At 46.3% G+C, this 15093-nt stretch overlaps 1 protein-coding gene across 5 annotated transcripts in view; it reads right to left on the minus strand.

Moving 5' to 3' along the window:
• Positions 1-6520: 6520 nt before the first annotated feature.
• Positions 6521-15093, minus strand: part of LOC144127995 (lysine-specific histone demethylase 2-like) — an 85326-nt gene continuing 76753 nt past the window's right edge. For 4 of the 5 annotated variants that reach the window (XM_077661038.1, XM_077661040.1, XM_077661041.1 and 1 more), the window contains exons 16-18: positions 13971-14093; positions 12206-12358; positions 6521-11042 (exon numbers count right to left, since the gene is read on the minus strand). In XM_077661038.1, the coding sequence (XP_077517164.1) occupies positions 10920-11042; positions 12206-12358; positions 13971-14093 (399 nt within the window). In that variant the 3' untranslated portion in view covers positions 6521-10919. The remainder of the gene's footprint in view (positions 11043-12205; positions 12359-13970; positions 14094-15093) is intronic. The other variant, XR_013313654.1, reaches the window with a different exon arrangement.

Genomic DNA, 15093 nt, shown 5'->3' on the forward strand with positions numbered 1-15093 from the left:
AATTGCATCTTTGGAAGCGAGTTCCTGAACCTTCCCAAACCATTTGGTACAGACCAGCTTGCATAAGTTGTGAGCAAAGTCTTCACCAGGGGGTCCGCCTTTCAGAGCATGAGCCGTTATTCGGAGCTACCTTGAGCGTCTGCGTAACTGAGGTTTGTAGAATATGGCACTTACTTAAACAGCTCATGTTGTCGAGGTGCAGGGGTTCACTCGAACCCAGGCTCTATTGGGTAACATGTCCGAGCCTTCGGGTTGAAGAAATATGGAACTTGAAGCTTGGGAAAACGAAAAACAAACGGGTTTACTGGCACTTTTCAAGAAACTTGATTGCATAATTTAGAAGGAAACAGAAAGAGCAAACTGTCAAGAATAAAAAGTTCATTGCGTCGAGCGACTGGATGAGTCTTGTCGCCGAGGCCCACAGCCACTGGATGAGCCTTCTCGCTAAGGCCCAGAGTGATCGTTCGTACTCGGGATGCTGTTAAATACACTGAGGCTCTGCCTCTTTCACCACACGAGACACAGGTCGGAAGAGTCACCGCACAAAGCCCGCAGAGCCCCGTGGGAATGGGCGAGGAGGATTCGGAGGTCCGGTGCTACTTCGTCCGAAGCTGTCAATCACACCGTCGGTCGTGTCTTGCGAGGAACTGCAGACAAAGGGAAGGTCATCTCCCCCTCTTCGTGTGCGTGGGAAAGATTCCCGTGGCTGCTTCCCCGGGAGGCATCTTTTTTCGCGGGGGTCCTCGTGGGTCAACGATCTGTCGAAATTGCAGCTTCCACGTGGTCATCCCGGTCGCTGAATCTTTGCTTTAACCGCTGTTGTGGATCCCGTTCATAACAATGGGCAGATGATGTGCTTCCAAAGGTAGCTCCAGACCTTCCATTCACTGGGGGCATTGTGCGGAGGCTACTCTCTCTCTCTCTCTCTCTCTCACTCACACACACACACACACACACACACACACACACACACACACACACACACACACACACACACACACACACACACACACAGCGTCGAAGTATGACTACTGTTGATGCAGCAAAAAGTTGAATCTGAAGCTGTGTGGAATGTAAACAAAGCAAGAAATAAGGAAGACTTGTGGCGACCGCCTCCGAGAAACCACAAGCAATAAAGGTCTTGCAGCAGTGAGAGTGTCGCCAGCGACAAAGCTAAGTGGACAGACCTTGAACTGCCATCATGGCCTAGGTTCGTGCTAGGAAGGCTATGCAGCAGTGAGAATGTAGAAAGCATTGGCGATAATTGGCGATAAGCAGCTGCCGCCTCCATGCGCCGCTTGCAACCAGCTCTTGCCAAATCTTTTCTAAGCGCTAGCCTAGTTTAGCCGATAATTTTTTACTACCTGCTACATGTATTGAACATAATTTACATAAGCTAACACACTTTACAGTTGGCTTTGACGAAAGGAAATGGCACATTAACTCTCTCTCTTCTCCCTGTACAGCTCACCTGCACCAGTCAGGGAAGGGATAGAAGGAGTGACAGGAGAGAAAGAGGCACCCTAGTGTGGAGCTTCAGAATAGTTTTGACCACTTTGGAATCTTTGAGCAAGTGCTGACATCACTGTACACGGGTGCTTTTTTCATTTCACTTCCATTGAGAAATGGTCAGAATAACATGCTAAGCTCACTTTAGTGCCTCACAGAAGTCCTTTTATGACTTTTATGCTTGACTTCAAAAAAGAAATCTATTTTGTGTCGCAAAAATGTGCGTTAAACTCTTTCTTAGCAGCATTCTCAAAAGAACAGGGTGACATTGTACCTGCTATTGGCTACCTTAACAAATCCACTATACCGGACATTACATTTGAGCCTCACAATATTATGATGCTAACTGAATCGCTGAAGCCCACATCATTGCCTCGCATTAATTCTGAAATACTAAAAAATACAAAATATGCTACAAATGTCATTTTGTTTTGCACATTTCAGCAGTCTCTGTCAACTGGAGTGGCGCTGGCATATTGGAAAGTGTATACTCTTTATTTCCTAAAAAAGTACATAACCTTCACAACAGTTACTGTCGCATCTCTATCTGTCAAGTTTATGGAAAACGTAATATCGTCATCAGCCTGAGTATGCCTATTGCAGGGCAAAGGCCCCACCCACGTCTCTCCAATTAACCCTGTCCTTTGCCAGCTGCAGCCACACCATATCCTTGCAGAGTGCTTAATCTCATCCGCCCACCTAACTTTATGCCGCCTTCTGCTACTTGAAACGTAATTAAATTCTAGTCGTCACTCAGTTTCTTTCAGTTTCATCTTAGTTGGCATGGTTTTCTAAGAGGACTATGTTGTTAAACCCAAATAACAAATTATTAAGAGACTAAGAAGTTTGCAGGCAAAGGGTGGATGCAGCTGGCAAAGGAGAGGGTTAATTGGAGAGACATGGGAGAGGCCTTTGCCCTGCAGTGGGTGTAGTAAGGCTGATGATGATGATTATTAAGAGACGAAGTTTCTTCCTTGACATTAACAAATCTGTAGAAGCAGTCTTCGTTGACTTCGAAAAGGCATTTGATAAAGTATTTCACCGTCATCTTGTTTCGAAACTTTCGTACTCAATTATTAACCCTTCAGTTTTTGCTTAGGAACATTCCTGTCTCTGCGACCGACAACAATTCGTCTATGCCGACAAGTGTTCATCCCAAATGCCCCCTATCGTATGCAGAGTGCCTGAAGGCATTGTTTTCAAACCCTTACTTTTCCTATTTTGCAATAATGATCTGTCGCATAACTTATCTTCTAACATTCATTTGCTCACGGATCACTGCATACTCTATCACCGTATCAATAGCATTACTTGCACTGCTGCATTTTCAGAATCATTTACATCATGCTGAATACTGGTGCGATAAGCTGCTCAAGACTATCAGCACTATCAAAACACAAGTACCTTTCCACTGAATACACTCTTGCCAGCCACCCAATTGCACCATTTTTGGCTATGTTATCACGTCTGTTATCTCTCGCAAATATCTTGACATTAACATGACCTGCAACCATTCTTGGTTAGATCACATATCTTCAGCTGCTAATGACACCAATTGATACCTTGGCATTCTTTGCCCCGTCACTTAAAACTAGCTTCACCTGTTAAACTGACTGCCTATTTAACTCTTGTTCAACCAAAACTGGAATACATATGCACGATTTGGGACCTGCATTAGTCATTCTTTTCTAACACTTGAATGAGCACAGAATTGCACAGCTAGGTTTATTTACTCCAACTACAGAAACTACGCTAGCGTATCTAACCTGAAGTCTCCAGCTTACCTGCCTGTTCTCGTTCTTTGGTGTAAGTTTGCCTTCATAAATTTTATCATTCACAGCTATTCAACCCCATTATCCTTTGTGTTGCACTAGCCTTTGCAGTGTTTAAGCTGCATCAAATGTTCATGTGCCGCATGCCCAAGCAACTGCACACCTCGTTTATCATCCAGACTGTGAATGGTCTTTCCACCGAAGCCGTAGTCCACTCCAACCCCTAAAATTTCGACTACTATAGAAGAAAATCGTGTAGTGATGTATTAACATTATACGTCATGTAATACCCGATATCTGGGGCCTTCGAGGCCCAATCCGAAATTACACTCTCGCCATTGCTATTCTGCTCGATCTTTTAACCATTCATAAGATGCAGGCTGTGCGCATGTCTCAGATGCATACAAATGGTAAAATTGCACTTATAGTGACTCTAAAATTTGAATTACATCACTTGTAAGCTGTTTCGACCACAGGTTTTGCAGAATAAGGGGGCCATATTTGTACAGACTTCGTAAAAGGACCTCAAATGTGGTACGTATTCGTGCCTCAGTCTTTCACATGCCTGTGAAGTCTGATGAAACAGCCCCACGGAGCACTGGACGGGGGGACTAACCAAACTGCTCGTTACTCACCCAATCCCTTCTTTTTCCTGCAATAAAGTTTTCCTCCTCCTTTAGAATTGAAAACTTCTTCAAGAAGTATAATGAGGCAGTTCACTGATAGAAAAGCTCAGAAGCAGAATTTCTTCACAATTTTTTTCCCCACCAAACTGGGCTTCGTCAAACTGTATGTACACCCACACTTGTAAAAACACACAACACCAAGGAGGTCTATTAGAGAAAGGTAAAAACATACTGGTTTGTTTGATAGTTCAATAGTATTCAGGAGGAAAAAAAACGTGCTATGTAGAGGCACCATTTTCTGTTTGCTGGAACTTGCAAGTGGGGCACACGTCTCACTGCCCTACGAAAGGGTTGACTCTTGCAGAGCAGTTCAGTGCAGTTTAATACTGCAGCAAAGACATTTCATGCTAGGCCTGCTTTCAGCAATAAGACTACCAGTGAAGCTGATTAAAGGCCTTCGCATGACTAAAACTGAGTCAACTACTCAGTCACACGAATTTTTTTCACATAGCTGTTGAAAAAGCTCACAGGAGGTGAACATCCTCTATTTCGGCTGACAAATTACATTTAAAGGGATCCAGAAAGGGGCTTTCAATAAAGTTGCGATATGTCTGGGATGTTAAAAGACAGTGCTTCATAATTAGCCTCCAACAAGAATTATTTTAATGCGTTTTGTGGAAGCTGAGTTATATGCAGACAAAATTTGAACTTCTGCGTCTTTGCGCCTTTCTCTCTCCTCTCGTACGCAAAAACGTCCGTTCTCCTCCGCCGGCCACTCCCTACCTCCGCCGGCTGTGGCACGTGCGGAGTGGCCGCGGTAGCACGTGACATCCGAAAGAATTTGGCGCTGTGACCCAATGATAACCCCCGGCTGCTGACGTCATTTGCCCGACGTGACGTTGTATGCCAGGTTTTCGCACGAAAGGCTGGCACCGCATGTCACCGCGAGGTGCGAAAGCGGGAATTTTTTAAAATGTATTGTAAATTCCCCACTCGCTTTCGAGGTCTCGTACGTGGCATGGACGCTCGGTGGCCTGTACTCTACGTAGTGAAAGCATTTTAAAGCCAAGCTCAAACACCCCTTTCTGTGGCCCTTTGAAATTGCATTGCGTTTGTCCATATTCAGCCTTGCATGGCCCCCAAGTTTATCTGGAGTCAAAGTCAAGTATTGGTGCTTGCAAACTCCATGAAAAAAACACAGGAGTCTTGGGCGCCATAGAGGTTTTGAAATAGAGTGCGTTCAAGAAAGACTACATGCAGTTTCTGCAGCACGAAGCTATTGTCCAATGCAATGCCACAATATTTCCTCCCAGAACACATGCAGAGAAAACAAAGGCACATGAGGGTAAAGGCATCCACCAGCATCTGAAGCATGTAGGTGCAGAGGTTGGCGGCAGATGACAGTGCCATAAACAACCTGCCTTTGCCACCCCCTGCATCAAATTTCAATCACACTCCTCTTGCACCTTAGTGATGCCAACAGTAACAGCTCTCTCAATTTCGTGAATATAGTATACACATGCCTCAGATTTACCTTCAGTGCATAAACGTATGTCTTAAGGTTCCGAGGTAAAGCCCGCCCAACCTACATAGATACGGAGGAAAAAAATATGTGCTGGGCGAACTTTCTGGTCAAGTGCCAAAAACTACAAAAATGTGGCCTGAAGTCCATGAGCGCTTTGTGAAACTCTGCTGAAGACCAGCCGTCCATTGTTCGTGGCTCCCTTGAATTTGTTTTTGCCATGGAGCTGTTGCAGGAGGAACTGGTAGTTGTTCCATTCGCAAACATGTTTCCAGTCTAACTGGGAATGTATTGCCGACATCTCCATTCCTCATGTGCTACTGAACAACTTCCACCTTTCTCTGAAAAGTGTGGTCACTTCTCATGGTCGACACTGGAAAGGATGAACAGTTGTGTGGAAGGTAGAGAAATGGTTGTTTGCAAGTCATTTACATCTTTCTCAATATTTTTATGGGACCTGGATGCCATGTCTGTCCTTATTTTCCTCTTATCTCCCTGCCGACTAATCCTCCTCCTTTATCCAGACTTTCCTTAGTAACTGTATGCCGAGACAGTTATTGCCCAGTAAACTTTCCTCCCATTTTTAAAAAAGAAACCAACTGCCCCATCTTACCATTGAAATCGGACTAGTAGCAAAGGTGATGGTATCAACTCTCTTGTTCAAAATGAGTCACCGGCAGTGCTTGCAGACAGGTTGTCTGGGCCCATTGGACATTTTCGCGGAGGGATCACCATCCCGGCCTTTCGAAGGCATTGAAGCAAAAGAATTTCAAGGGGTGGGCGATGTTCGGGGCCTTTTAGTAAATTAGACATTTCACCCCAAAAGGTGGACAGGCTTTATTTCGAGTGGGAGTTTCTCCAGTCTTTCTTTATGAGCTCGGTGATAGAATGACAATGACAGTCGCTTCTCCCTCAGCCTTTCCCAAAAGGGCTCAGGCCATGTACCTGCATCATGCGATCACAGGTGACACACACTAACTGATCGGAAGTTGATCATGACATCACTTTGTTTTCTGATCAACCGAGACTTTTCCACTACACAGATGCTGTAAACCCCTGGGAAAACTGCAGTAAGAAACAGAAGAGGCAGAGTAATTCAGCAAGGGTTTATTTACAATGAAACTATGACGTCATTCTTTGTACGCAACTCATGACAAAAAAAAAAAAAAAGAATCGAAACTGAGGAGACAGAGAAATCCAAAATGGCTACATCAAAAGAAAACGATCAATGTCTGCACTTCAGACTTATGATGCCCACATAAAAAAGCCAACAGTAACCTTCTGATAAAAAAAAATAATAAAAATTACGCCTAGAGGTGCACACAACTTGCACATTCTTGTTTTCATAACCATTCTTATAACTAGGAAATGATAGCTACAAGAGCTGGCGCAGTTTGCTTTGTTGGATGCAGAGCACACAGCGGTACTCAAGGTTTTGGAAGGAGAATCACAATTCACATGAAAGCTGCCAAGAAACAAACACGTAAAACAGCCAGTGGCACATTCAGTAAGCATCCTCCTCTTCATGCACGTAGCAAACTATAATCTCTAGGATCCATCCCTCGATTGTGACAGCAATGGGCTTTCTGCAAAGAGTGATCTGTAGTAGTTCAACCTCCAAGGCCGCAGTGCGTCCCCTGTTACTCCAGATCAAGTTCCCTGTTTTCACAACATTACTATCACTGCTTTCTTTCACATGCGCCAGGAGGGCATTCAAGGCTGCATGAAGGATACAAGATGCACCACGTCCATGAATTGCTGTTGCTGCTAATACTCCAGTGACAAGCTCAGCCAAGTTTAATGCCAGTCCTTACCACTGCTGACAGCACAATCAGGACGAACCATGTGTAGTGAACAATAACAAATAGAGGGAATCAGAGTGCGATGGCTTGAGCGCAACCCTCCTTCACAGCAGCTGCATGGTGACGGAAATAGCGCTAGATTAAGCTACCACTGCACGCAGCACCGTTGGTTGGTGCATGGTGTGCATGCTCAACAAAACCATGCTGCCTGCGAGAGAGTGAATCAAACCAGGAAAAGGCTTGACACAATGCAAGCCAATCGCAAGAAACCTCAGAAGCAGGAACAACTTCTCTGGGGAGCAGTTCTTCTGTTCTCTTTCAACAGTCTTCGGACGTTTTTTTTTACAGCATGCCAAGTCTTGAAACCCTCAAGAGTGTAATGAAACTCTATATGCTGCTGTTTGCCAGACTTACAGCCGCTAATTGAGAAGCACATTCGGGCCACAATGCAATTATTCTCTAATGAAGATGCGGGAATGCTCTACAGAAGAGCGAACTGTAAAACATCTACCTTGAGGGTGTTTTTTTTTTTTTCAGGCTGCTAGCCATTTGTCAAGAGCTTGGGCAGCCCAAGTTTACCCATGTGTACAAAACCGTCATCTCACCTGGTCACAGACAGAACCCAGCTGCAAGTTTTCCAACTTGTGAACGAAGGCTGCGTGGAATGGCAACATGCAGGAGAGGTGCTCCGAGTTGGTCCACCAGCAGCAGATTCTGGGGCCAGAAATTCTCTGTACCGAGTGTTTGCATGATCAGACACACACACACACACTGGAGGATGCTACCATACTGCTCATGGCTTTATGTCTTCCACTGGTCGCGAAAATGCTTCTGCAATGCGGGCCTTATGTACATAGCTGGCTGGCCACACGGAATCTACATGAGAGTATTATAATCCTTTGCCATTCATAAAACACTCTGATGGAATGAAGGAGCGCTTCGACAAGCACACAATGACAGGCAATCCACATGCAACCACTCACAGTTGAAGGTTCTGTGCAACACGGGATGCAACATGAGCTGGACAGATGGCAGCAGACAGGTGGGTGAGGTCACCTGCCTTCAGAGCTCCAGGGCAGCTTTCGCACAACCCAGTGAAGCAGCAAGTATGACAGACGAAAAAGAAGAAAGAAAGAAGAAAAGACACGAGGAAGCACAACATCCCTCACCTGTACAAACGACCACACGGAGGGAGAGATCTGGAATGGAGCAAAACTGGCAAACAGAGGACAGCAGCTGAGCCAACGCGGTATGATCTTATGGGGAAAAGCAAGACCAAAGCCATCAAGACGGCCCTTTCTTTTCAGAGGCCAGCCTTCCCTCCATCTTTGCTAAGAAGGAATTTTATACTTTCTTTGGAGTTGTGCCAAGCCCCCTCTCCCTATGCAGCACCGATGGCTGCTCATACTGACCCCTGTGATGCATGCCGACAAGGCTGGGACGCCTGTGTAAGACAAGAATAGTCACATCAATGGGTTAACTAGACACTTGCGGAAGATGCAACAAGCCGAATTCACAAAAATCATCAGCAAAGAATGCAATTTTCAACAGCAGGCAAGAGACCTTTTAGCAACACAATCGTGACAAAAGAAGTTGCTGAAAAAAAATTGCTGTGGTTTAGCTCTGGTTAAACCTGGAGCGACACGATTGGCCAAGTTGAACTAGCTCAGTCGAATTGCAAAGTCAGTCTTTCGCCGCTCCGTTTCGCTGGGCGTTCCTTCTTCATCTTCGTCCCACTTGACACTGTGCACGCGCACAGCTGTTGCAGCTCGGTTTGCGGCGCGCCGCCGGCAGCAGCAGCTGCTCCACATCACGTGACCAACCATGTGACCAACGGCCGCACCATGTGATCAACCCATGTGACCAACGGCGCCGTCACGGAGCTCAAGTGATGCCACGCTGAAGGGTCGAAGAGGTGGCATTGTGTAGCTATCGCTAAAAAACAAAAAAAAAAAAACAATCGCGTTAAACTGAATTGCGATGACAACTGTTTACCAAGGCAGCAACTGCAACTCTTCAGTTGTGAAACATACAGCAACCCATGTGCAGTCTCTGATGTGTCTCATCATCGGCCCCAATGTCTGGTGAACTGGCAGATACTGCACAGCACAGCCTTTCGAGAAGTACAGCTAAAGACGGCAGGCAGCCGCTCATCAGTCGTCTGCTCACACTCAGCACTTGGCCCAACCAATGGAAGCTCCAGTTCTTTTACCCCAGCTATGCGCAGAACAGTTGTCGTGTGAAAAGAAAAGAAGAAAAAAAAAGGCAGCTGGGCACAACATGAAATGAATGCCTGACTACAGGTCATACAATAGAAGTGACATGCTGACTTTTCTTTAAACGACCCAAATACATGCACCACCACGCCAGAGATGCACTTGTAATCAAACCTGGCCTCACTTAAAAAAGAAAAGCAAGGAATGAAGGAAAGCAGCATGCAGATTTTTAAATTCAGTGCAACGAAGCGTTATGCCAAAGCATGGCACAGCAAGGGTGTGAGGCATTGGTGACTTCCCATGCTCCAATAATTGATGTCGCCAGCCTCATGTGAAGTCATGACCAGCACAACTGTCACAGATCAGTGCCAAGTGGAACTGCCTATGAAAGGTGCTTTTTAGCTACTCAATCACTCTGATTGTTCCCCTTTTAATAACACAAGTCAACATTAAATCTTTCATAGCAAAAATTTCATCACCATGCACAAGTCAACACTAAATCTTTCGTAGCAAAAATTTCAACATTACGATTCTGTTACCACTAGCATCACTGGTGGTATTCCAACCAGACAGCTCTGCCGCAAGATATTGCCGTGCGTCCCACTCGAGCTGGCATACGGACCTAACACGTAAAACAATAAAAAAAAAGTGATGGCAGTGAATGTACAGAACACAATGCAAAAGGGGTTGCCAGAACAGGGAGCCCAAGTCATGATGAAATAACGTGGAGCACGAGGTACAAGGTGACAGATGACAAAATGACACATGCAATGTCAGCTGCCATTTCATTCGTATTTTTTTCGGGGGGGGGGTAGACTAAAACCATAAGCGTCAACTCCCTTTCAGCCAGTGCTGTCATCCCACCTTGCAATGCTGTGATTTCGCTGGGCTCCGCCATAGGATAAACAGCACTTCCTAAGTATGAAGCCACTCGATGTGTTCACTGCTGTGGGTCACAATGTCTGTGACGCACCACACTCCACAATTCACTGACTTCACAAAAAGTGACACAAATGAAGGAGCCAATGATGCCAAGCCAAAGGGCACTGGAAGCGTGGGCTTTGTACACATGCTAATGTGAAGACAAGCAAAAATTTGGGGAGCTCAAAATGTCCAAGGAAGTTCAGCCATTTCATCTAGCTCTTGCATATTCTGCTTGTCAACTGCACTTTCCTCCAAACTTGTCCAGGGGTCAACATTCCATCTGTTCTCATGCCAATCTTGCACCAGCCAGTTCGCTATTGTTGTCCAGCAAGCTCTCAGAAAAATCGTTGAAAAATGGAGAAGAGAGGAAAAAAAAAAAGGATTGGCAGCACACGAGACGCTGCGTTTCAAAATTTGCTCTGTGGCCTTTGGATTCTGCAGGCGTCTTGCCGCCAGTCGGCGCAAAACTGACAGGCTTGGATGCAGACTTGAGAAAGGTGCCTCGACAACCGCGCTTAGTCGGCTTGCAAGTCGGCTCGGCAGCCGGCTCAGATTTCCAGCAGCAGGTCGGGCTCGTTTCCCAGCGGCAGGCGGCGCAGGATGTTCCAGGCCTCCCGCAGCCCACTCATGTAGGCGCCACTCACGGTCTGAGGGAACATCCGGCTGGTGCCCTGGTGACGAGGAAAATTGGACAGAGTGGTTGAGGGAAACCTTTCGCAAAAGAAAAAAATTATCGGGGGCACTTAAGGAACTTATGGCGCGTTAATGAGAAACGACTGCAATTCTATTCCAATTTTGATCTAGTTCTAATCCAATTCCATTCTAATTCAATTCCATTCCAATTTGATCCCAATTCCACTCTAATTCTATTCCATTCCTTTGTATTTCACCCAGTTGCAAGCACTAGTACTGACTATTAGTGGCTAACATTTTGTATTTTCCCACCTTCATGATGCCGCCACTTTTTGGGCGATGCCGTGTTTTCGTGGCGATGAGCCATTTAATGTGTCGCATTAATAAAAACTTGCATTTACATCCTCGCTAATGCTAAACTAGACTATGGCAGGACTGCATTCAATGCTGCAAGGTGCTCACTGCCAGGGGCAGATTTAAGGGGAGAGGGGTGCACTTGAGCACTCAGCAATCAAGTGCATCGTCTCCAATGACTAGTTTATAAGCGCATCGCCACTGCTCTGATACGTGATGCACCGTGCTGGTTGACCAATCCCACATCCCAAGTTCTTCTTTTGTTACTTCCTCCCATTTCCCCAAATATGGGGGCTAACCTACGCAACGCATCAAGCAACATGCAAGTGCATACAATAAGTGTGCCTTTGTATCTGCATAATATGGAATTACAACACAAGGGGCGACTTTTCACTTCTAATTGAGTAGAAAAAAAAACAACGAGTAAGTACGGTGATAAGCTTGTCCAGGATTGTGTGACGTGCTTGGCCAACTACAGTACACTCCCTTTAAGACGAACTTGAAGGGACCAGAAAATCTATCTGTCCTATCAGAAGTTGACGTTAACACAAGTGTCCCCAAAACAGATACTATGTGAGCATATTATGCATGTCCAAATATGCATTATATGAAAACTGCGAATAAAATGACCCTGCAGCTAGAGGATAATTGCAAATGAAACATGTATGGCACTATGCATGAAGTGAATTGAACAGTCACTTTATCCTACTTATAAACTGCATTGGTCCAGTTTTGTTTGTTTTTTTGTTCCCGACTTGATTTTCGAGGCTCCAAGCATTCTGAAGGTGCCTAGCTGGGTATTTTTGAAACTTGGGGCCCCTTGCAGAGCATATAGGTAAGCACCCACCTCGCCAGCAAAGAAGACGCGGTCAGCGATGGGCTCGGCAAGGGCAGTGTATGCGTCGCCTGTGCCCCCGCACCGCACGTAGCTGTACACCATGCGTGAGTACGGGCTGTCCCGCCAGTGGGTGACCGAGTAGCCCTTTGGATCAGGAACCTCCTGCATTACACACAGCCACTCATTCACACAAAGCACCACACGCAACGCCAACCCAGCCAGTGTCGAGCTTGTGCCACAAGAGCGCCAAACATTGCACCAATCAATTGGGTGTGTCCGGGTGGATGCTAACGAATAATTACTCCCTTATTAATGCGACAGCATTAATGCTCCCATTCTGCATAAAATCCAGCGGCGTTCTGAGCGAAAAATGGGCTGAGGCAGGCCGCCCTGCTCCTAGTGGCAGGTTGGCCACCCAGGTCACATGACCTTGTGACGCCATCACAGCCTGCCCACCGGATTGCGAGCGAACTTCCCATCGTGGCAGCTGGCAGTTAAATTAATGATTGGTTGCTCGGGAAGAGCAAGCTCGGTGTCACAAGCCCTACTGGCGGCAGCTCCGGCCGTAGCAGAGCAGTGGCGCTTCGCTTAACCACTGCACCAGAAGTGGCAAGATGAGTCTCAGTGATCTATGACTGTAAAGCAGAGAATGACCAATTCTGCATATATGGGCATTGACCCATTAACGCTATCGCACCTTAAGTGTCCCCCCACCAGATTTGTCAAATATTCTACACCTTAGGGGATTCCCCTAAACGCAATGGACTAACACCATTAATTTTCCCACTTCAATCTGTTAATCCATTTGACCTTGCCCTGCTAACGGCTAGGTATTGTGGTAAGCTTAGTCCCTTTCTATTTGCGCTAGAGCGTTGTTGTTATTGTTTATTACTGTACTGAAAAATGATGTGTTTTTTTCCTCTCTTTTCTGTTTCGAGCAAAGTGTTGTCAAAGTGCTTCGTGTGTCCACCCTATGTAATACCCTCCCCGGAGGGCCTTTAGGGTATTTAAATAAATAAACAAACAAACAGGGAGAAGCGTGACGCCCAGATCTGTACCTGCCAGGTGTCTGCGGCTGTGCTACCCACGATGCATATGCGTCGTAACCAACAAGGCGGCGTGCATTAATAGAGAAATTAAGCATAGTGCGATCCACTTCCGCGCGCCACCAGTGGGTGTGTGCTGATTGGTCCCGGCGAGGCAGGTGTGCATACAGCTGGAAGCCTTGTGGCGTCCTCGAGTGATGTGCACATGCACGACGGCTTCTCGCAGAAGCGGATCGTGCTATGCCTAGTCTCTCTAAATCACAGCTCCCTGACATCCGCAGAATGAGTCCGAGCTGACTGCAGCCGCTCTTCCTCAAGTGCAGCTCAATCGACGAAGGGGAGCTAGCACGAGATGCATGAAGATGGGTGCCCCTTTCCAATGCCGGTGGCATGGAGCAGCCTTAAAAGCAGCAGCTGCGCAACCATGCAATTCACATTAGAAACGGCAGTTGGCATCAGCAAAGTGGCTCCCCCAATTTCCGATGGCCATTTTTGAAGAAAGTTGACACAGCTTCAATGTGTGTGACAAAGCTTTAATGCATTCTCCCGTTGTTTTTTTTATTTAATGGCCTTGTATATTCGGAAAAATACATGATCTTTAAATCCCTTATGTGATGTTCAACCTTTTTTGTACGCCACAGGTATTCAAAGGGTGTGATGTCATGCAAGAAGCAGGTGTTCCCTCTCCACACCTGCTTGTCAGGGGGATGAGCCTGTGGGCCACCCACCTGTTCACAGAAGATCCCGCGCAGCACTTCCATGCACATGGCCACCACCTCGTCATCTGTCTTGTCAGTAATCAGGTCAATGGCATCACCACTCACGTAGGTCATCAGCACGTAAGTTGGGTTCTGCATATGTGCACCAAGGCGGAGGGGCACAATTCAGGACAATGCTCACAGCAGCACACAGCGTTTCAGCAGCTTAGCCCTTTAACCACCCGAGCTGTACTTGTCATGGGACATTGTACCAATATCGCCAATGACCAGTCAAACTCGTCCAGCCTGACGCTGCACTGTTCCTACCATCAAAGATGAGTGATGGTCACCAATTTCGCACTAACTGCAATTATCAACACCAGAGGGCAGTAGCCTGTGAAATGCATTTTGAGCCTTCAGCATGTGTTTTAAGCCTGACAATAGTCATTTTTGTCAAAATCAAATAAACTGGTGATTCTGGTATGTCTTTCTGGAATTAATTTGGCAGTTAAAGGGTGGAGGCAAGTACAATTTAAAAAAAAATACAGTGTCAAACGGCAGTTAGGTTGGTTTCCCGGCACGGCACTGCCGGCACATGGCAACGGCAGGTCAAATATGTGCCAGGATGGCTTCTACACATCATAGCGGTGTTGCATTAAAAAAAAGAAAAATTATGAAGTTTAACCTATCCCCAAGAGTAGGATGCAATAGCATCAGACATCCCTCTCGACAAAGTATTCTTTCTCCATACGACTACCAGCACAGTGGAGTAGCAGTTAAGGTATGTGCCACTGAAACACTGCCAGTGGTGGGGCTTGTGAGTCCCAAACTCCCATAAGGCTAATGTTTGCACAGATAGTCGTTCAGGACGCTGTCTATCTTTCTTGTGACCACTGAGCTGATACACAGTGCCAAGTGTATCAGCTGATACACAGCTGATACACTTGAATTAATTTCATTGCTACCTGCCATGATGGGCAGGTTAGCCAACTGCTTTTCCATGACAAGTACGGACACCGGCGAAAGTCTCAGGAGATAGAACATGAACTGCCATGACAGGAACGTCTCCCGCAATGAGCGAACGCAGCTGACGCAATGCGCCACGCTCCAGCGTGATTTGCGCGGAAAGAGCAGCAGTCTGCGATGCTTTTGC

This window comes from Amblyomma americanum, chromosome 4, assembly GCF_052857255.1.
Source record: "Amblyomma americanum isolate KBUSLIRL-KWMA chromosome 4, ASM5285725v1, whole genome shotgun sequence".
Lineage (NCBI taxonomy): Eukaryota > Metazoa > Arthropoda > Arachnida > Ixodida > Ixodidae > Amblyomma > Amblyomma americanum.